This window comes from Panthera leo, chromosome E2, assembly GCF_018350215.1.
Source record: "Panthera leo isolate Ple1 chromosome E2, P.leo_Ple1_pat1.1, whole genome shotgun sequence".
Classification (NCBI taxonomy): Eukaryota; Metazoa; Chordata; class Mammalia; order Carnivora; family Felidae; genus Panthera; species Panthera leo.
Window position 1 is genome coordinate 11,432,573 of NC_056693.1, and position 19,948 is coordinate 11,452,520.

Here is a 19,948-nt window from a genome sequence, read left to right on the forward strand (position 1 = left end):
TTCTTCAACCCCTACCCGCTCCAAACGTATCCTGACTCTCCTCTCTCCAAACGCGGCAACTGAATAGATTCAGATTACATTTTTTGATGAATCCCTTGCCATTTGCCTCCAAACCGCAGGAGCCGAGTCAACTTTGCAAACACTGTACTTTGCTATATCAAGTATCATTATTCAAACTCGGGATAGGAATAGGTGTGAACATCATAGGCACTTATGAGAATGTGCTGACAGGTGAAAAGGGACCCTTTTCCTAACTTTTGTTGTTGTGTGGGCAGTGGTGGCTCCAGTGTCCCAGGACCCTCCTCCAGGCCCTCGCAGTCCTGACAGGAGGGCCTGACCATGACAGATGCCACCACCCCTCCCTTGGAATCCGTCCTCCTTGTTTTACTTTTAGTGACCAAACTTCTAAGAGCAGGCATGTTGCACATGGCCACCTAGCGAGAGACTACATTTCCCAGCCTCCTTTGCAGTTCGGGATGGTCATGGGACTATTCTCTGCCCAGTGGGCCACAAACAGAAGTACTTTGTCCTATTTCTGGGTCATGCCTCTGGGAAAAAAAAAAAAAAAATGCAGCCCGCGCTCCACTCTCTTTCCATCCTTCCTTCTGGTTAGGAAATGGTGCACTGGTGCACTGGCCTCGGTCCCGGAGCTGGAGCCTCACGCTGAGTTTGGCAGAATCAATCTGGGTCCTTGGAGGAGACTGCCTGCCTACCTCTGGCTGGTTATATCGGGGAAGACTAAGCCTCGGTTTCATCGAAGCCAGAACTGGAAGGCTGTGTGTTACAGCGTTCACACTGGAGACACACGCTGGCGTCAGTGTGGGATCTTTGCTCCTTGACTCACCAGCTGTGTGGCCTTGGGCAAGTTCCCTCATCTCTCTGTGCCTCATTTCCTCAGCTGTGAAATGGAGACACCGGGGTCTACCTCACGGAGTCGTTAGGGGCATTCAACCAGCAAATACACACGAAGGCCTGGCATACTCTTACCGCTTGATGAGCATCCGCTGTTATTATTTTTATTTAATAATCACAAAACTAGCGGTCACTCATCAAATGCTTTCTGTGTCACAGAACCTGCGCCAGGTACGGGACACAAGCGATCTCCACCGGATCCCTCTCACGGGGCCCAGAGGCAGGGAACGTCAGCCCCATTTTACAGAGGAGGAAAGCGAGGCTCAGGGACTTGGCCAAGACAATCCGACTAGCAGAGCGCGGAGGCAAGATGTGAACTCAGAACTTAGCCGCCACAGAATCAGTGCTCTCGAGCACCCCACATCCTGTCCCCACCACACAGTACCACCTGTTTATCAGGTTTTCCCCAGCGTGCACCACCTCGGTGTCGTGCCCTATAGTCCCGGTGGGCGGGAGTGCCGTGATCCTGAAGCCCGCCCCCCTCCTGAACTTGAACCGCGATGTGAACTCATTCATTCCCTTTTTTAGGCTCCAGCCAGTCTGCACTGGTTTCCCTCACTTGCCAGCTGAACGACATCGAACAGACTCAGGAAAACTAGTCTGAAAACCAGCCAACAAGAGGATGTTGAAGCTGTGACATTCTGGGGCTTCTCTCAAAGTTCTAAAAATTGATCATTCAAGGAGGAAAAAAAAAAAAAAATTCAACTCTGTTTCCCAAGGCTCGTAGGCGGAGAACAGGGCAAACTGCTTTCCTGATGCTGATGACTAATTAATTAATTAAGAGGGGAAGATTTTCAGGGGGGTCTGGGAGGAGGAGGACCTGGGCAGATTCTGGGAAGAAGAGACACGCACGCTCCCCAGTCCCCACGGCACCCCTTCCCCACAAAGGTTATCATCTTAGCTCAAAGGAGGGTCCTGCTCCCCTACTCCCCCCCACCCCCCCGCCCGCCACTCCCCGCTGCTGTCCCCTCTCCATACCTGTTCTCTTTGCCATTTGGCAACAGGGACGGGCGCTCAGCCCCAGGGCGTTCTGTGCAAACGTAGGTGTTTCTTCGGGTCATCATGCTGGGAGGGAGGCTGTTCTGTGGGGAACACGGCCAGGAGGGAGTGAGGGGGCGAAGGGACACCCCTTAACTCCCCGTTTACCCTCTCTGGCCTCCCTCATTATGAAGGAGGCAGGGGCCCAAGAGCGGGTAGGTGATGGTTTACTCCAGGAGAAAGGGAAGGTTAATGAGCCATCCCAGCAACCCAGGCCGAGAGTCACGTTGCTGAGACGGGTGCCGAGGAGGGTGGCTCAGGGGCGGTGCCTGGGGGGGGTGTGGGGGGCGCCTTGCTCACTCCTCTCCCAGCTCTGCCCCACCTGGGTACGGGCCAGCCACGTCAAGCTTTTTGGAGCATACTTCTTCCGGGTACATTTGGTGCCTCCTCCTGGCCTTTGCACAGGCTAGCCCACCTGCTTGGCTATTCCTCCCACCTCTCCCCTTGACTCACACACCTATGGAACTTTCTGGTGTCGGTTCATAATATACCCCCGCCTCTGGCCCCCGGCTGAGTCAGGAGCCTTCTCAGGGCCCCCGCTGCAGCCCTGATCACTTTGTACCACTGACGTCTGTCCCCTTAGACACCCCCCACCCCCGCATGGGACTGTGGGCTCTCTTGGATCATGGGGTGCCCATCGGGATTATGCCACCTCCCCAGATGAGCTGAGAAGTGATCCCTCTTTTTCTATCCTCTGGAAGCCTTTCTAAAGTTGGCTGGTGTTATTCCTTCTTTCAGTGTTTGGCAGAATCCCACCACTTAGGGTCTGGAATTTTCTTTATGGGAAAGTTTTAAGTCACGGATTCAGTTTCTTGAACAAGAATATAAGGCGGTTCGGATTTTCTGCTTCTTCTCGGACAAGTTTAGTTACTTGTGTTTTTTGAAGGCATCTATCCATTTCATCTAAGCTCTCACATTTATGGGCATAAGGTGGTTCCTAATAGCTTTTGACTGTCTCTTTATGTTAGAACATAGCTTCCTTCTTCATTTTTTCCTCCCTCTTTCTTTTAAAAAGAGAAAGAGAGAGAATCCCAAGTATTCTTAGAGCGTGGAGCCTGACTCAGGGCTGAATCCCACGACCATGATATCACGACCTGAGCCAAAATGAAGGGTTGGACGCTCAAATGACTGAGCCACCCAGGTGCCCCTTTCACTTCTGCTATTAGTAATTCGTGGGGTCCAATGATCGCACCAACCTTTTCAAGAACCAGACTGCAGCTTTTTTTTGGTTTTCTCTAGGGTCCTTCTGTTTTCTCCTTTATTACCGTCTATTATTTCCCTTCTTCTACGTTCTGGGGGCTAATTTCCTCTTCTTTTCTACCTTTTTAAGGTGTGGGTTTACCTTGACAATAACAAGAGCCGGGGCACCTGGGTGGCTCAGTCGGTCAAGAGTCCGACTTCGGCTCAGGTCACGCATGATCTTGTGGTTCGTGAGTTCGAGCCCCGCGTCGGTCTCTGTGCTGACAGCTCAGAGCCTGGAGCCTGTTTCCGATTCTGTGTCTCCCTCTCTCTCTGCCCCTCCCCCGTTCATGCTCTGTCTCTCTGTCTCAAAAATAAATAAACGTTAAAAAAAAAAATTAAAAAGAAAATAAACAAACATTAAAAAAATTTTAAAGGGGCGCCTGGATGGCCCCGTTGGTTAAGTGTCTGACCTCAGCTCAGGTCATGATCTCACGGTCCATGAGTTCGAGCCCCGCATCGGAGGCTCTGTGCTGACAGTTCAGAGACTGCTTCGGATTTTGTGTCTCCCTCTCTCTCAAAAAATAAAATAAAACAAAAGAAATAAACATTAAAAAAACATTAAGGAGCTGCAGAGGCAGGGAAGCCCAGTACTATATCCCCCAGACTCCTCTGAAGCTCTGGTTCTGGCCACCTTTGCCCGCGGGAAGATTTGGAAGGTGGAAATGGGATGGTAATTGCCTTCATGTCCCCTCTGCCTCCTCCTTCCATGGGCAAGGTCACGGGATGAGGGTCTTTGCCTCCGGAGGGCCCCAGTGCCCGTTTTCCAGACTTCCGGGCATCCAGGAGCCCTTCTGGTAGAGAAGAAAGTTTCTGAGCCTTGGATTATCGTCACCACCACGTGCTCTTGAATTCCACAGTGCCAGGGGCTAAGCAGCCCCTGTGGCGGGTCAGACCTGCTGTGCTGTGGTGTGACCCCTGCGGGTCTAATCATCCCCTGCGGGTCTAATCATCCCCTGCCTGCTCCGCTGGTCCTTTTGACAACTTTGTAAGTACCTAATTCCCCGTATTGAAACCCTTCCGGGTGCCTGGGTGGCTCAGTCGGTTGAGCGTCTGTCTGGCTCTTGATGACGGCTTGGGTGGTGATCTTGAGGTCACGGGATCGAGCCCCACATCAGGCTCTGTGCTGACCCTCGGAAGCCTCCTTGGGATTCCCTCTCTGTGTCCCTGCCCCTCCCCCACGCTCTGTCACTCTCTAAATAAATAAATAAATAAATAAATAAATAAATAAATAAATATTTTTAAAAAATTCTTCTGGGGCACCCGGGGGCTCAGTTGGTTAAGCATCTGACTCTCGGTTTCAGGTCAGGTCATGATCTCACGGTTTCATGGGATCGAGCCCTGAGTCAGGCTCTGTGCTGGCAGTGCAGATCCTGCTTGGGATTCTCTCTCTTTCTCTCCCCGCCGCCCCCCCCCGCTCCAGCGTCTCTCAAAATCAATAAATACGCTTTAAAAAGTAAATAAATAAAGTCCTTCCCACCTAAAGCAAGTAACGTGCTTCTTTCTGACACTGAATGCTAATTTATACACTAGCGGTCACGCACAAGCTCCGGCAGAGAGAGAGCGCGCTCCAATGTCTATGGAATGAATGAATGAATGAATGAATGAAACCAGGAGTCCTGCGTGGTGGTCTGGGGGAGCAGGCTGGGAAACAGCAGGGTCTGGAAAACGTGCACCAGGCGGTCTCCGCCCCCAGGCCGGGCCACTCACCGGGGTGCTCGTGCTGTCCTTCCGCCGCTCTGGGATCTCTGCCTTGTTGGGGTTGTGGGCGCTGCTGACCATGGGGCTGGAGGGGGGCAGCCCCCGGCTCCCGCTTCCGGCAGCGCTGCAGCTCGCCTTCCGGCCTGGCAGGCGCTCCTCCTTCAGCTCCGTCTCCCCCGTGCTGGTTGGGCTGCGCTTGGGGTGCAGGGGTGCGGGGGAGGGGCCACCTGGGGGAGGGAGGGGGCAGTTTAGGGCTCGCGTCCCCTGGAAGAGCCCGAACCTACTGTGGGTGACCCTCGGAACCGGAGAGTTCCCCACGCAGGCTACAAGCTCCCGCGCAGGCCATTCTGACAGTATCCGTCCGGGTGACAAATGCGTGCACTGATCCCCCTGCCCAACATCACGTACATGATACGTGATCCTCACGCAGGTTTATTCACGGCAGCCTTGTTTTTCTTTTAAGGCCGAAAGACTGGCAACAGCCTGAGTGCTCGTCACTGGGGAAATGTCTAAGTCAAGTCAAGATTTTTTTTTTTTTTTTAAGATTTATTTATTTTTGAGAGAGAGATCGAGAAAGACCGTGCAAGCAGGGGAAGGGTGGGAGGAGGGGTGGATAAAAGATCTGAAGCGGGCTCTGGACTCGAATTCACTAACGGTGAGATAAGACCTGAGCCGACCTCCGGCGCTCAACCAACTGAGCCACCCAGGCGCCCCAAGATATTTCTATCCGATGTAATACTCTGCAGCTAGGAGGAAGCTGCTTGTGTACCAACAAAGAATGATCTTCACGATGGATTGTACAGCAGGAAAGGCAACAGCCTGAGGTCCACGGTGTCCTATCATTTGTACCAAAAAGGGGAAATGTGCAGATCTATTTCTATCTATCTCTATCTACATATTTATACATGAACATCTTCAGAGGCAATCGTTTGTCTTACAAGGTGAGAATATTACCTTTATGGTGCGTGACTATGTTAGCGTCGTATTTATACATCTTTATGGCTGTTTTCTTTTCCTGTCTCTCCTTTTCATATCTATCTTATATATACAGTTGACCCTTGGACAACAGGCGTTTGAACTCCGCATGGGATTTTTTCGATAAAGACTATCCGGTACTGCAAATTATCTTTTCCTAACGATTCTCTTAAAGGACATTTTCTTTCCTCTAGCTTCCTTTACGGTAAGACTACAGTATATAACACAGACAACATACAAAGTTATGTGTTGACGGGCTATGTTATCAGCGAGGCGTCTAGTCCACAGCAGGCTATGAGCAGTTACATTTTGAGGGAGTCAAAAGTTATACGTGGATTTTCAACATACAGGGGGTTCGTGCCCTGACCCCAGTATTGTTCAAGGATTAACTCTATTTATTTATACGTGAATAAAATCTCCCCAAAAGAAGTCATATAAAACTGATTAACAGTGGCTGCCTCCACGGATAACCGGGAGACAGGTGTTCGATGAAAACTTTTTTATTGTCTACCCTCCTTGTACTGTCAAATTTTGAAGGATGTATTCGTTTCAAAAACAAAACAAACAAATCTGGTCCCTTAGAACATCTCAGTAAGGAGATTACGGTTTTAGAACCAGCGGATTTGAATGTGTTCACGAACTTCAGACAATTGAAACGTCTATGTGTTAATTTCTCAAGAACCTTAATGCTTGGAAGTCCCAGAAGCATAATAAGGTCTGTAAATGACGGACACAGGGCACCTGTCGACAACCCTCCGGGAACCCCGGGAACCCAGAAGATTTCCATGTGGGTGTTTTTTAAGGTTACCACGTTGTAACCATAGAATGCTGGAGTCTTGAGCTCCTTAGGGACTTTCTGGACCGATCCGGCTATTTATAGGTGGAAAAAGGGCCACTAACACATGGATGAAAACGTTAGCCTAAGTGAAAGAAGCCAGACACAAGAGGACACGTGTTGTAAACTTCTTCTTATAAGAAATGTCCAGACTAGGGGAATCTGTAGAGACAGGGAATAGACTGGTGGTTCTCAGGGGCTAGGGGCGGTGGATGGGGGTTTGGGGGTTGATGGCTAGCTGGGGCTTGTGGAGTTCCTTTCTGGGGCGATGAATATGGGCTAAAATGGATTGTGGGGCTGGCCGCACGACTCTGTGAATACACTAACGCCACTGAATTGTCCACTTTGGGTGAATCGTATGGTATGTGAATTATATCTCAACAAAGCTGCTTAAAAAATAGTTGGGGGCAGGGCACCTGGATGGCTCAGTCGGTTACGTGTCGGACTTTAGCTCAGGTCATGATCTCCTGGTTCGTGAGTCTGAGCCCCGCATCGGGCTCTGTGATGACAGTTCGGAGCCTGGAGCCTGCGTCGGATTCTGTGTCTCCTTCTCTCTCTGCCCCTACCCCGTTTCATGCTCTGTCTCTCTCAAAAATAAACAAACATTAAAAAAAATAATAAAACAATCTTAAGAAAGATAGTTGGGAGGATTAACATTTGAGGAGGGTGTAGGTAAGAGAAGCGTCCATGCCTAATGTGTGGTGGTGGTTGTGGGATCTATTTTCTGTGGGTGATGACTATCTTTCAGTTACAGAATGTGGGGTCCAAGTAGGTGTCCGCCCAGCCCCTTTCCACTAGGAAGGGCCTCCCATCCTTTCAGCGTGGAGGAGAGCCAGAGGGCAAGCTCTCGGCAGCCACTTTGTGCAATGTGTCCTCCTGTGTCCCCATCACAGTGGCTAAATTCCAAGTGGACCCTGACATGAGAACTCTATGCCTGACAAGTGGACCAAAGGGATTCATGCTACCATTTGGGCTGGTCTCCAAAACAGAGATGGAAGGAATTGAGAAACTAGGAAAAAGATAAGGTGAGATAAGTGAGAGAAAAAGGCAAAACCAGAGGAACAGAGGGTGTCTACTCCAGCTGCTTTTCCAGTTTCTAATCCCTTCCTGATCCTGGCTGGGCATTCCCGCCTCCAAGTTCCCTGTACCATCCCTGCAATCTTTATGCAAAATTCCTCTCTCCTCTGCAGCTGGCTCCAGTGGGCTTCTGGTGCAGGTGACCCCGATGTGACGCAGGGACGGTGTGGGAGGGCGTGGGGCCATACTCACAGAAGTCGCTATGCCTGCGCTGGCGGTGGTAGGTGGACGAGGAGGTCCGCTGCCCTTTGCTGTGGCTGGTGCCTTTGCTGGAGCTCGCTCCATTGGTGGTGTCGCTGGGCGCCCGCACCCGTGCAAGAGCCAGCCCCGGGGTGCCCCGGTCCCCACCCTCCTGCAGGAGGATGACAGACGAAGAGCCTCAGCCTCTGCCCCCGCTCTGCCCCAGAAGTCCCTCCACCCCGGGCATCGCGCATCCCAAATGCCCCTGGCGCCTTCTGACCTCAGTCTTCCTGCCCAGCAGGAGGTAGGTGGCGGTCACTTCGTTGTACTTCTGGCTGGTCAAGGCCTCTTTGATTTCTTCCCGCGTGTAGCCCATACCCACCATCACCTCTGGGAGAGGGGGATGGAGAGGAGGTTCAATCTCCCCAGACCCTTCCCTTGGACTCGCTTCTGCCCCACACAGCAACACCTGCTCTTTGGCCTGTTCAGGATCCATTCCCCCTTCTGTCGGCAGCACCCCGATTTCCTTGGAAGAACATTTCTTTCCCGCTTGGATCACCTGGCCCACTCCTGCCTGCGCCAAGCCCCCAAGGGCAGGTGTAACACCCAGGCCTGACCCAACAGAGTAGTCCATCCCCATAGCCACACTGATTGGTTCACAGCAGGCGTATGACCCAGTTCTGGCCAATCAGAGCACTCCATCCCCACGGCCTGGTTCAGGGGTAGCCAATGGGTACCAGCCTAGAGCTTCCCTTGGAACATTTAGGAAAGTGGCTTCTTTCCTTGCCGGGGTGTCCAGGCCCCTAGTATATGCTGTTGCCAGCTTGCTCCTGTGACGTGAGCCCCTGGGGACAGGAGCCACCACTAAGATTTCCAACGACTGTCTTTGAGCGCCTGGGTCCAGCTGTGCCTGAAGGTCGACATACTCTGGCGTTTTCAGTTATGTGAATAAGTTACCACTTGTAGGTTATACCAGATAAAGGTGCTAACGCTGACAAATTTGGACCCACAAAAATACCAATTTCAAATGGCTCAGCCTATTATTATTATTGGTTGAAGCCAGAATGGCTTGGGTTTTCCATTAACATATAACCACAAAAGTCCTGACTAATGTAACCAGCTCTGACGGTGGCCTTGGTCTCCTCCACTGTATAACGGCCAGTGAGCGGACGGCTCCTAAGGGGCTCTTGCGGGGCTAATGCCTTCGGGGTCCAGAGTTCAAGGGTTCCAGGCCGGAGGATTTGAGACCAAAGGGTTGGTGGGTGAGGCACATGCCAACATAGGGGCTTTCCCCAAACGTACAGATTACCGATGACTTGTGCCCCAACATTTCTGGAAGTGAGCTGTGATTTCTTTTTGTGTCTTGAGAGTCAAAACCAAGTGCTTTATGGGGGTTCACTCACTTCATAGTCACAACAGCCCTATGACAGGTTCTATGGCTGTCCCATTTTACCGATGAGGCAATGGCAGCACAGAGAGGGGAAGCCGCCTGCCCAGGGTCACACAGCGAGGAAGTAGCAGCACGGGGATCAGAGCCCCGACTTCACTCTCCCTAATTGCCTTGCGCTCATCAAAGGGGTATTGTAGGTGCTGGGAAGCTCCTCCCCCTGGCTCGGGGGGGCCCGTGGCTCTGAGGAGCTGGGGCGCCTGCTCTCCCCGACCCTCACCGATTCGCTTGGTGTCCCCGAAGTCTTCCTCGGGCTCCGTGTATGGCTTCAACTCCTCACCCTCATAGCCAATGTTGATCCACTTGTCTTTCATGATTTGCTGCAAGAATCGCGGGCAGGATAGGGAAGGGGGAAGACAGACGTCAGACAAAACCGGGGAAAATACAGTTCCTCGTCTCCCAGGCCGGCCCTCAAGTAGGGCTGCGTGCCCTGCCCCCCCCACCCCCTCCAAGACCTAACACCCCAGAATCGAGGGCTTCCTGAGAGCCAGCGCCTCCTCACCACAACCCCAGCAACCCCCCCCCCCCCCCCCCACCGTCGGAGCCTCCCGATGTCACCTCCCTCCTCCGCATCATCTGGGTCCCCGGCACCCTGTAATCAGCCTAGGAGCTCATTAGCTAATTACTGGCATGGCAGGGAGTGGGCGAAGCTGGGGGTGGCGTCGAGACGGGCCCGGGAGCCTTTTCTCGGGCTGCCCGGCTCCCCCCACCTTCCAGCAGCGATCTCAGGTAGATGGGCACAGGAGACGAAAGTGAGGGCAAGAAGGCTGTAGTGAGAGGGGGCCGGGACCAGGGCTTACCTCGAGAGTACAGCGTTTAGCTGGGTTCAGCACCAAAAATCTCCGCAGGATGCTCTCACAGTCTGTTGACATGTAGAAAGGGACCCGGTACTTCCCTCTGAGGACTCGCTCCCGCAGCTCCTAGGGGGACGGGGTTACTGGGGGAGGGATCCACCCGGCCTCCCTGACCCATCTCACACACACACACACACACACACACACTCTCCTTCTCCCAATCTCCTGACAGAAGCGACAGGTGGCAGAACCCCCCACCCCTCTCTCCTGACCCACAGCTGCCCATCTATAAAATGGAAACCCCGTACCAGGTGTAGGCATTTTCAAAAAAAAAAAAAAAGGATTTTTCATTCAGAGGAAATCCCACCGAGAAAGCAAATTCTACAAGCCAGGAAGAGGGGAGTCAGCATCCGGGCCTCAGTCTCCTCGTCTGGGGACCCAGGGCTCACAGCACCCATAACGCTACATAAGTAAAATGCACAGCACACGTCTGGCCCAGGGTAAGTGCGACTTAACTGTTAGGTTTATGAAGAGGGTGGGGATCCTGCCCTCCCGCCTCCCACCCCTCGGCTCCCCCCTTCCCTGGGCATGCCTGTCTTTCCAAAGAACTGTGAGACACTGGCAGTCTCAAAGCACGAGAGCCCATTTACAGGCAGACTTTTTTCTCTCTTTTAAGGGCCTTTTTTGAGGGACCTTGCCAAGACAGAGAAAAGAAACTCCCAGCCGCATGGCAGGCCAGGGACAGCCCCTTCCATCCTGAAGAAGAACTGGGGGAGACAGGAAACGGAGGGGGGACCGGTGTTGGGTAGGGGGGTGGGGGGGGCGGAATCTCTGGGTGGAGCTCTGGGCTGGGAGCTCTCCTCCTGGGCATCCTCCTGAAAGGGCTGGGAGCCTCCTGGGTCTCCAGATCACTACAGCCCGGAGGGTCGTGAATATTTAATACTAACGAGTATCGCTTTCCGAGCAGGGCACTTACCCCGCGCGGGCCATGTTCTGAGTGCTTTACGCAAGTTACCTCTGTGCTCCCAACGATGCTGTGAAGCAGGGCTGTGCTGCCCGTTTTTCAGACCAGGAAACTGAGGCTTAGAGGGGTTAAGTCACTGGTGCTAGGAGTGTGCAGCCGGGAAATGGCAGGGCCAGGGTTCCAAGCCAGGCAGTCTGGCTCCGGAGCCCGTGCTACGTGACCACCGCACCACACTGCCACTGTCATGTGGTAATGAGGAGTCGCCAAGGGGCCATCGCCATCGCCACCACCAGTGTGGCTCCCAAGTGTAACACCCTGGCCAGATGCCAGGCCCTGGTGGAGGGCTTTAGACACCCAGGCTGGCCGTCAGTGGATACTCTCAATGTCCCCATCTTACAGACAGGGAAACTGAGGTTCTGAAAGGGAGTATGTCCCAGGTCGCTTAGCAAGGAAATGACAGAGCGGGGACCTGTCCCTAGCTGCATGTCTCCTTTGCCCAGAAAGGCTGAGGGTGGGAAACCAGGACAGCAGGAGGTGACAAGGGCCTGGGGCAGGTGGGATGTGGCCTAGCCTTCTAAAAAAGTCTCTTGGCTTGATGCCCGGGGCTCAGAGAGATTACTCTGTGATGGTGAGCACTTCGCATGTCTGATCTTAGCGAGCCCTCGAGTCGCTGCTACATAGCTGGACACCGAACAGAGGGGAGACTGAGGCTCAGAGGGGTCAGCGCCTCAGCTGAGGCCTCTGTGAAGAAGGGGCTCCTTCCTGCTCATCACTCAGGTCCCTGCTCTGGTGGCCTGTCCCCAGTAGTGGCTTCCTGACCTCTGAACGCTCCTTGCGGGCCACCTCGAGCAGGACCGAGCATCCCGGCTGTGGAATTCCTGCCCCAAAACGCACCCCTGGGACCCCATCGCGAGGAGACGCGGGTCACCCCAAACCGAGGGGGGCCCCGTGGCACAAGTGGCCTGATGGCCACAAAGCCATGCCACGCGGGACAGAATTGCTGCTCCACATGACAGGAGATGAAAGATACAGGTCAGCTGCAGACGACTCGGGAGCCCGAGTGCCGGTGCGGGAGAAAAACAGCTACGAGGACATTCTCAGGACGACTGGGGACATCGGAGGATGGTCGCGGGTTGCAGGCCAGGACTGCACCCTGGCTGGATTTTCCCGAGTGTGACTGTAGACAGGAAAACGTCCAGTCTCAGGAGATACCTGCTGTGTGTCCCCCGCAGGGACAGAGGCGCATCGTGTCTGCGGCCGACCCCCAAACGTTCCATCAGTAACGGCAGAGGCAACGGCGTGTGCCCGTACAGACTGATGGAAAACGTGGCCGGAGCATGTCCTGAAAGGTCCTATGTGTTCTCTGTCCCAGTCCTGCGACTTCTCCACAGACTGGCCACGTTTCAGAATAAAAAGGTCAAAGAACGGAGGGCACCTGGGTGGCTCGGGGGGTTAAGCGTCTGACTCCTGATTTCGGCTCAGGTCATGATCTCACGGTTCGTGAGTTCGAGTCCCGCATCAGGCCAGGGCAGGGCCCGCTTTAGATCCTCTGTCCCTCTCTCTCTCCCCCTCCCCTGTTCACACACTCTCTCTCAAAAATAAAACATTAAAAAAAAAAAACCCAAAAGGTCAGAGAAGAAAACCTCACACCATCCTGCCACTCACCACATACTTCCCACCCCTCCACGCACCCCCTCCCCCCCAGCACTGGTCAGCATTCGACATTGACATAATATTATGCAGTTTGCTTATTTATTTTGTTTTTGGCCCCGCTCTGCTCCCTCCCCCGGGGGCAGGAATTTTTCTGTTTGCGGTACCCTATACAAAGGTTTCGAGTACATTCACCGAGTGGTGTGGCCATCACCAGTCAGTTAAGCCTGTTCTCCAACTCCCCCAGCCTGAGATACCCACTCATCTGCTCCCACCTCTAGGGATTTGCCCGTTCTGGACACTTCATAGAAATGGAATCATATGATGGGTGGCCTTTGTGATTGGCTTTTCCCACTTTGGTTGTCTTCTCAAGGTTCACCCATGGCCCAGCACGTATGAAGGCAGAGATTTTTGTCTCTTTTCTTCATATGGTATCTGGAAAACCTAAAACAACCTGATCCCCCCCCCCCCCCCATGGTGGGCAATGAATATTTACTGAGTGAATGAGGGAGTGAGCTGAGATTTGAACTCAAGCCTGCCGGCTGCAAAGCCCATGCCCTGAACCCCAGCGCAGCATGGTCCCCTGGGGCTGGCCACATGACCCATGGTGGGGACCCGGGTCCTGCCTGGACCCGCCCCCCCCCCCCAACCTTCTTGCCGTGTGACCTCAGGCCAGCCCCGCCCCTCTGGCCCTCTCCAGAGGAGGTGTGGGGGGAGGGGCTGGGGGCCTACCGGAGAGACCCTCCCCAGGAGATGAAGACCTCCACGCCAGCCCCGCCCAGCACCTTGAGGTTGTGCCCGTCGAAGGGCAGGGAGCCGCTGACGAGGGTGTACAGGATGACACCGAGGCTCCAGATGTCCACCTCTGGCCCGTCGTACTTCTTGCCCTGGAACAGCTCCGGGGCGGCATACGGGGGGCTCCCACAGAATGTGTCCAGCTTTGAGCCCAGGGTAAACTCGTTGCTGAAGCCAAAGTCGGCGATCTTGATGTTGGCCTCGGCATCCAGCAAGAGGTTCTCGGCCTGGCAGAGGGTAGAAGGTGGACATGACCTGGGGCAGTGGCTTTGCCTGGGCCTCAGTTTCCTCATCCGCAGAAGGGGGATAATCACAGCTTCTGTCTCAGCAGGCTGTTTGAGGACTCAGTGAGTCCTAAAAGGCCTAGAACAATCTTTCACATGCAGTAAGTGCCTTATGGCATTATCCTATGGGGTCTGCAGAGCCGGGGGTCCTCAGGCAACCTCCTGCCCCTTTCTGGGCCTTAGTTTACCCAGCAGGAAAACAAACAAACAAACAAACAAACATGAGGACTGACTGCTCAAGACCCATGAAAAATGAAAAAAAAAATCAAGGTTCTGTCTACCTTTGGTGGTACGTGTTCGTATAACGAGGAATACATTCACGAATGAGGAAGCAGAGGCTTAGGGAGGACGCAAGTCATGCCCACAGCAAGAAAGTGGCAGAACCGGTGTCCCCATGGCCTGGGCGTTGGAAGGAGGCTCCAGCTCCCTGCCTCTTGCGGCTTTGGGGGCACACAGATCCACCCTTCGAAGTGTCGTTCACGTGTGGCCCCTCCCGACCACGGCCCTTCCCCAGTCAGGCCGCCAGCACCTCTGGCTTCCTCATGGTCTCCCTACCTCCTCACCCTCGGGGTTACCCACCCTCCCCCACCTCCAACCCCACAGCGGGGAGCGAACCCACAAAGACACACGCTTCAGAGGGATCGTCCCCAAACCTCAATGTAATGGCCTCTTGATCTCGCTCAGGGTGATAACTTCTGGTCCCAGAATTTGAGCCTCCACAATCCAGCCGCAACCCCACATGTGGGCTGGTCCCTTAGGTTGGTTCCCCACTGGGTGCACCAACCAGATCCCCGAAATCCCTTTCAGCCACTTCCAGGACCCTCCACCAGGGGGCGTGCCTCCTCTGGGTGACGGGAATCTCCAGCACCGGCACAGGGCAAACAAACCCCCAAGCCTCTAAGGGGCTTTCTCAGAGGGCGGGTACCCACAGAGAGAACGTCTAGAAACTTCTACAGCAACGTGACAGTTGATTTTTTATGTCTTTTGAATGTAATCATAGTTGTTGTTGTTTTTTTAAATTGGGTCTTGTATTTTGGACTTTTTTTTTTTTTTTTTTCACCTTTATCGTATGTACTTCACAAGCGTATCCATCACAATGGACTGGGAGTTGAAAATATTAAAACAAACCTGGTCCTTCACTACAGATACCTCGAGAAGACCTTCCTTAAAGCACAGCACCTAGCACACAGTAGGTGGCTCAAGAAACGATAGTCAAGACAACTCGATTGATTGAGCAGGACAAACGTTTCTCTCTCTCCGGTCTAGGACAAGAAGCCCTGACTCAGTGTGGCTCTCTCAGGGTGGGGGGCTCTCTCGGGGTGGGGGGCAGGGCTCGAGGGGCTGCCCCTGCTCACCTCGACCAGGCGGCCGGGGTCCAGGCTGGCTGAGTCCCTTCCCTGCCCGGGGCTGCCTCAGGGGCTCCCTCTCAAAGGTCCTCCTCAACTTCTGAGAGGCCTGTGATTCTGAGACCCGGAGGCTCTGTGACTCTGGGGCTCTATGAACCTCAGTTCTCGAAGATTCCTGAATGTTCTAAAGTCTGAGAGATGCCAAGGCTCCAGAGGCTCTGAGGGTGGCGAACCCTTTTATCGCAGCCTGTGTCCTTGTTCGGCACACACGGAACCGTGCGGGGCGCCCCAGGACATTTTGTCTCTTTCCCTTTGTTCTCTCTTCCTGTCCCCGCCGCCCTACCTGCTCCCCTATCTGCTGGCCCTTCCTCTGCCGAAACAGCTTGGGAAAAAGTCAAGGAGCCCTGGATGCTGAGGGAGGAGCACGGGAGAAGAGGGGGGAATGCGGAGGCTACTGGAGAACCCCAGGGCGACTGAAGGCAGGACCGGGGACAAATACGCGTGCGTGTGTGTGTGGGGGGGGGGTCTGTGGGCCGAGTTGGGGAGCTTGCGCGGGGGTGGGGGGCTCACCTTCAGGTCCCTGTGTACAATGTTTTTCTGGTGACAGTAGTGCACAGCCGACACGATCTGGAGGGGAGAGCAGGGAGGGTCAGTCCCTCGAGACCCCGAACCCCGCGGCCTCTCTCAGACCCCTACTCACAACCGAGACCCAGGACCCCAGGCCTCCCCGAGGCACAGGCCGAGATGCTGGGGCCTCACGCTCCGATTCGGTCACAGCAGGGAACGCCCCTGGGACCCGCGGCTGCAGGCCTCCACTCAGACCCCCCAGACGGCCTCAGACCCCCAGACACCCTCCCGGCAGGGGCGCCAGAACCGGGACACCACGAGTCCCCTCCCGGCTTTCCGGAAACACACATAAGAACGCTGCGTACCTGCAGAGAAACACTCGGCCCCAGCACACGCAGCACAGCCCCGGGCCAACACCGCCCGCGCTCCACCCCTCACCCCTGTTGGCCAGACACCCCTCAGCGTGTCCTTTTACCCACACACCCGCACGCCTGCCATCAGGCTATCCTCACACCTGGGCATTTGCACGCTCGTGGGCACCCAGCGGGCCACCCTCACTCCCACCCAGGCCGAAGCCCCCCGGGGCCAGCGGACAGCCCAGACCCGCGCGGAGCGCCCCGTCCCTCCTCCCCGGGGACCGAGGCACTGTGTCCAGCCCGGCCAGCAGCTGTGACCCCCCCGCCCCCCCACCTGTCGGAACTTGGCTCGAGCTTCCTTCTCCTTCATGCGGCCGTGTGACACGAGGTAGTCAAACACTTCTCCTGCAGGGCAGAGGCCAAAGTGGGGTCAGCGAGGGGCGTGCGGGGCGCGGTGGGCAGGGCGGGGAGGGAGGCCTCACCGGCACTTGCGTATTCCATCACCAAGTACAGAGTTTTCTCCGTCTCGATCACCTCGAAGAGCTTCACTGCAATGACCGGGGAGGGAGGGGGTTATTCGGGAAGAGACGCACTCCCCCCAACTCCACCCACATCTCTAACTATGCGTGTGCTAACCAGAACCCCCTCACTCACGAACACTCAATGGCTCCCTACTGATGGCACCGTTTTCCAAACTCCTCAGCCCTACTTCACCACCTTTCCTACTTTCTTGCAAGAAAGCGGGCTGTGTGAGGCCAAGGTGTGTGTCGGTTTTCTTCACTGCCTATGTCTGATGTCCCCAGCCCCTGGCATAATGCAGCCACTCAATAAACACTTCCCAGTGAAAAAACAAATGGATGAATAAATGCCGTGGCCCCATCCAGGCCAGGCCAAATCCTGCTTCTCTAGGTCAAGACCCCCCTCCCCCCTCTGCCTAACGATGACAATGACAGCGGCTGCTACCGATAATCAGACCAGCTCCCACAGCGCAGCTTTGAAGGAAGGGTTTCGAATGCTCGATCTTATCCAATCCTCACAATGACCTTGAAGTAGGTCCCTTATCAGCCCCACTCCAGAGGAGGAAACTGAGGCTCAGGGAGGTGAAATGACTTGCCCAAGGTCACCCAGCCAGCGAGCAGCAGTACTGCCAAGAGCAAACAGGTCTTTCTAACTGTTAGAGCTGCCGGTTCTTCTGTCCCCTGACTCCCTCCTCTGCCAAGTGCCCCCAGCTCGTAGCCTCTGAGCCCATCCTCTTCCCCTCCTCACCGATGTTGGGGTGGTTTAGGCCCTTCATGATGCGGACTTCCCGGAACAGCTGGACACGGCCAAAACAGAAGAAAGAGAAAGATGATGGTGGGTGGTTTCAAAGACTGTCTTCCCGACCTGTCCCCCCCCCGCTCCCTCTCCCTGGGCCTCACTTTCTGCAGGCTGCTGGGGTTCAGCTGGGTTTTGTCGATGATCTTGATGGCGACCTGGAGGTGGAAGGAAGGGGGAAAAGATCAAAGTGCTGAGGGCTCTTGAGCTGGGAAAGGCTACCCCAGCTCAGATCACGCAAGGGCTTTTTTGTGTTTTTTTTAAAGTAACATCTACACCCAACGTGGGGCTTGAACTCACGACCCCAAGATCAAGAGCCTCACGCTCCTCTGACTGAGCCAGCCAGGCGCCCCTACTTTTTTGTGTTTGGCTTTTCTTAATTTAAAAAAAAATTTTTTTTAACGTTTATTTATTTTTGAGAGACAGACCATGAGCGGGGAGGGGCAGAGAGAGAGGGAGACACAGAATTCGAAGCAGGCTCTGGGCTCTGAGCTGCCAGCACAGAGCCCAATGCGGGGCTCGAACCCACAAACCGTGAGATCCATGACCTGAGCTGAAGTCAGACGCTTAACGGACTAAGCCACCCAGGTGCCCCCTTCATTTCTTTAAGTAGGCTCCACGCCCAACGTGGGATTTGAACTTAAGACCCTGAAGTCAAGAGTCGCACGCTCTCCTAACTGAGCCAGCCAAGCGCCCCAGCACCCCTTGTTCTAAAAGAGCTTTGAGGCAGTCAGCACGGAGGAAGAATCAGAAAGTTATGAAACTCTCCTTATATTTATCTTGCAGTGTGGTTGAGTTTTTATTTTGAATTGCACTTTGGGGCAGAGCACCGTAAGTTTTTCAGTAGCGAGGGGCCAAACTCAGCTCTAGGTGCCTCGTTTCCCTGAAGGGTTTTGGGGCCTGGTCACCTCCAGATATCCTGGATTACAGAACCCTTCCCCCGGGAGATCCTGTTTCCTTAGAAGCTGGTCCTCTGAGAAGCCCCTGGAATCATGTTCAAGATCCACACGAGGGGAACAACACGTTCCTCGTGCGGGAGAGGGTCCGTTAGCTTTCCTCACATCCTCAAAAACGGGTTTTTAATTTTGTCACGCACTTTTCATGCCAGTATCGAGAGGATCATATGGTCTCTCTCCTCAAGTCTGTGAATGTGGCGAAGTACATGAATAAATTGTCAATTTGAAAAGAACTGTGTATTCCTGGGACGAACCGAGCTTTGTCATCACACAGCCTTCTTTAACGGATGTGCCCGCGTCTATCCGCTCCGATTTTGTTTAAGATTTTTGTATTGATGTTCGCGTGTAAGGCCGGCCCATCATGGTGTTCAGAGCCGGTTCTGACATTTTGGTCACTGTCCAGCTAGCACTTAAAATCAGCTGGGCAGCGGCATTTCTTTCCTCAGTCTCTGGAAGTATTGGCATAAAATTGGAATGTTTGGTAGAATGTGCCCATAAAACCATTGGGGCCTGGTATCTTTTGTGTGTCTGGAGTAGATGGCGTGGGGGCAGGAAGAGAGTTCATCCGAGGCAGGAGAAATCGCTCCAGCCATGTTCTCTAAAATTAAAGGAGGTACAGAAGAGTCATACCCTCCTCCCAAGAGTGAGTGAGAGGCTTCATATCCAGATTACAAGGTCTGCGTGGGCCCTTCTGCAATAATGTTGCCATACTCCCAACACATGCCCACTCTTGGAGGGGAGGTGGGGAGACTCAGACTGTGCCTAACTGAGAATTCAAGGGGCACCTGGGTGGCTCGGTCAGTTAAGCACCCAACTTCGGCTCAGGTCATGATCTCACGGTCCGTGGGTTCGAGTCCTGCTTCGGGCTCTGTGCTGACAGCTCAGAGCCTGGAGCCTGCTTCGGATTCTGTGTCTCCCTCTCTCTGCCCTGCCTCCACTCATGCTCTCTCTCTCTCTCTCTCCCTCTCAAAAATAAACATTAAAAAAAGAGAGAGAGAGAGAGAATTCAAGTTCTCACGAATTCTCATGGAGATTGCCGCGAGATTCGGTGGAACAAAAGTCACCAGTGAAACAGGGATGCTGTCCAGGTTTAGCCACAGAAGCCGTGAGAATTCTTAGAGCTACGACACACAGTTCTCTGCCTGCCATCTGAGAGTTCCCAACAATTCCAGGGATGATGACCAATATTTAATGAGTGCCGGCCATTAATGCATCATCATCCCTGTTTTAAGGTGGGAAAACTGAGGCCCAGAGCTGGACAACGTTTACTCCGGAGTTGACAATCTTCATCACCTCACACTCCCACACCTTTTTTTTTTTTTTTTTTTTTTTTAAAGTAAACTCTAGGCCCAACGTGGGGCTTGAACTCAGGACCGGAGATCAAGAGTCACATGTTCTACCGGACTGAGCTGGCCAGGCGCCCCGCCCACATCATTTTTACTAAACAGCATTTACTGTGGGCTAAGTCCTGGGCTAATAAGGACCTCAGGTACATTTAATTCCCACGGTAGCCCAGTT

General features: G+C 54.0%; 1 protein-coding gene across 3 annotated transcripts in view; it reads right to left on the bottom strand.

The window, feature by feature from the left end:
• Nucleotides 1–19,948, bottom strand: part of MARK4 (microtubule affinity regulating kinase 4) — a 29,853-nt gene that overhangs the window by 4,706 nt on the left and 5,199 nt on the right. For all 3 annotated transcript variants that reach the window (XM_042918480.1, XM_042918479.1, XM_042918481.1), the window contains 12 exons: nt 17,579–17,632; nt 17,427–17,475; nt 16,643–16,708; nt 16,495–16,565; nt 15,808–15,864; nt 13,598–13,834; nt 10,205–10,324; nt 9,625–9,724; nt 8,238–8,347; nt 7,970–8,129; nt 4,900–5,117; nt 1,891–1,994 (listed from right to left, as the gene is read on the bottom strand). In XM_042918480.1, the coding sequence (XP_042774414.1) occupies nt 1,891–1,994; nt 4,900–5,117; nt 7,970–8,129; nt 8,238–8,347; nt 9,625–9,724; nt 10,205–10,324; nt 13,598–13,834; nt 15,808–15,864; nt 16,495–16,565; nt 16,643–16,708; nt 17,427–17,475; nt 17,579–17,632 (1,346 nt within the window). The remainder of the gene's footprint in view (nt 1–1,890; nt 1,995–4,899; nt 5,118–7,969; nt 8,130–8,237; nt 8,348–9,624; nt 9,725–10,204; nt 10,325–13,597; nt 13,835–15,807; nt 15,865–16,494; nt 16,566–16,642; nt 16,709–17,426; nt 17,476–17,578; nt 17,633–19,948) is intronic.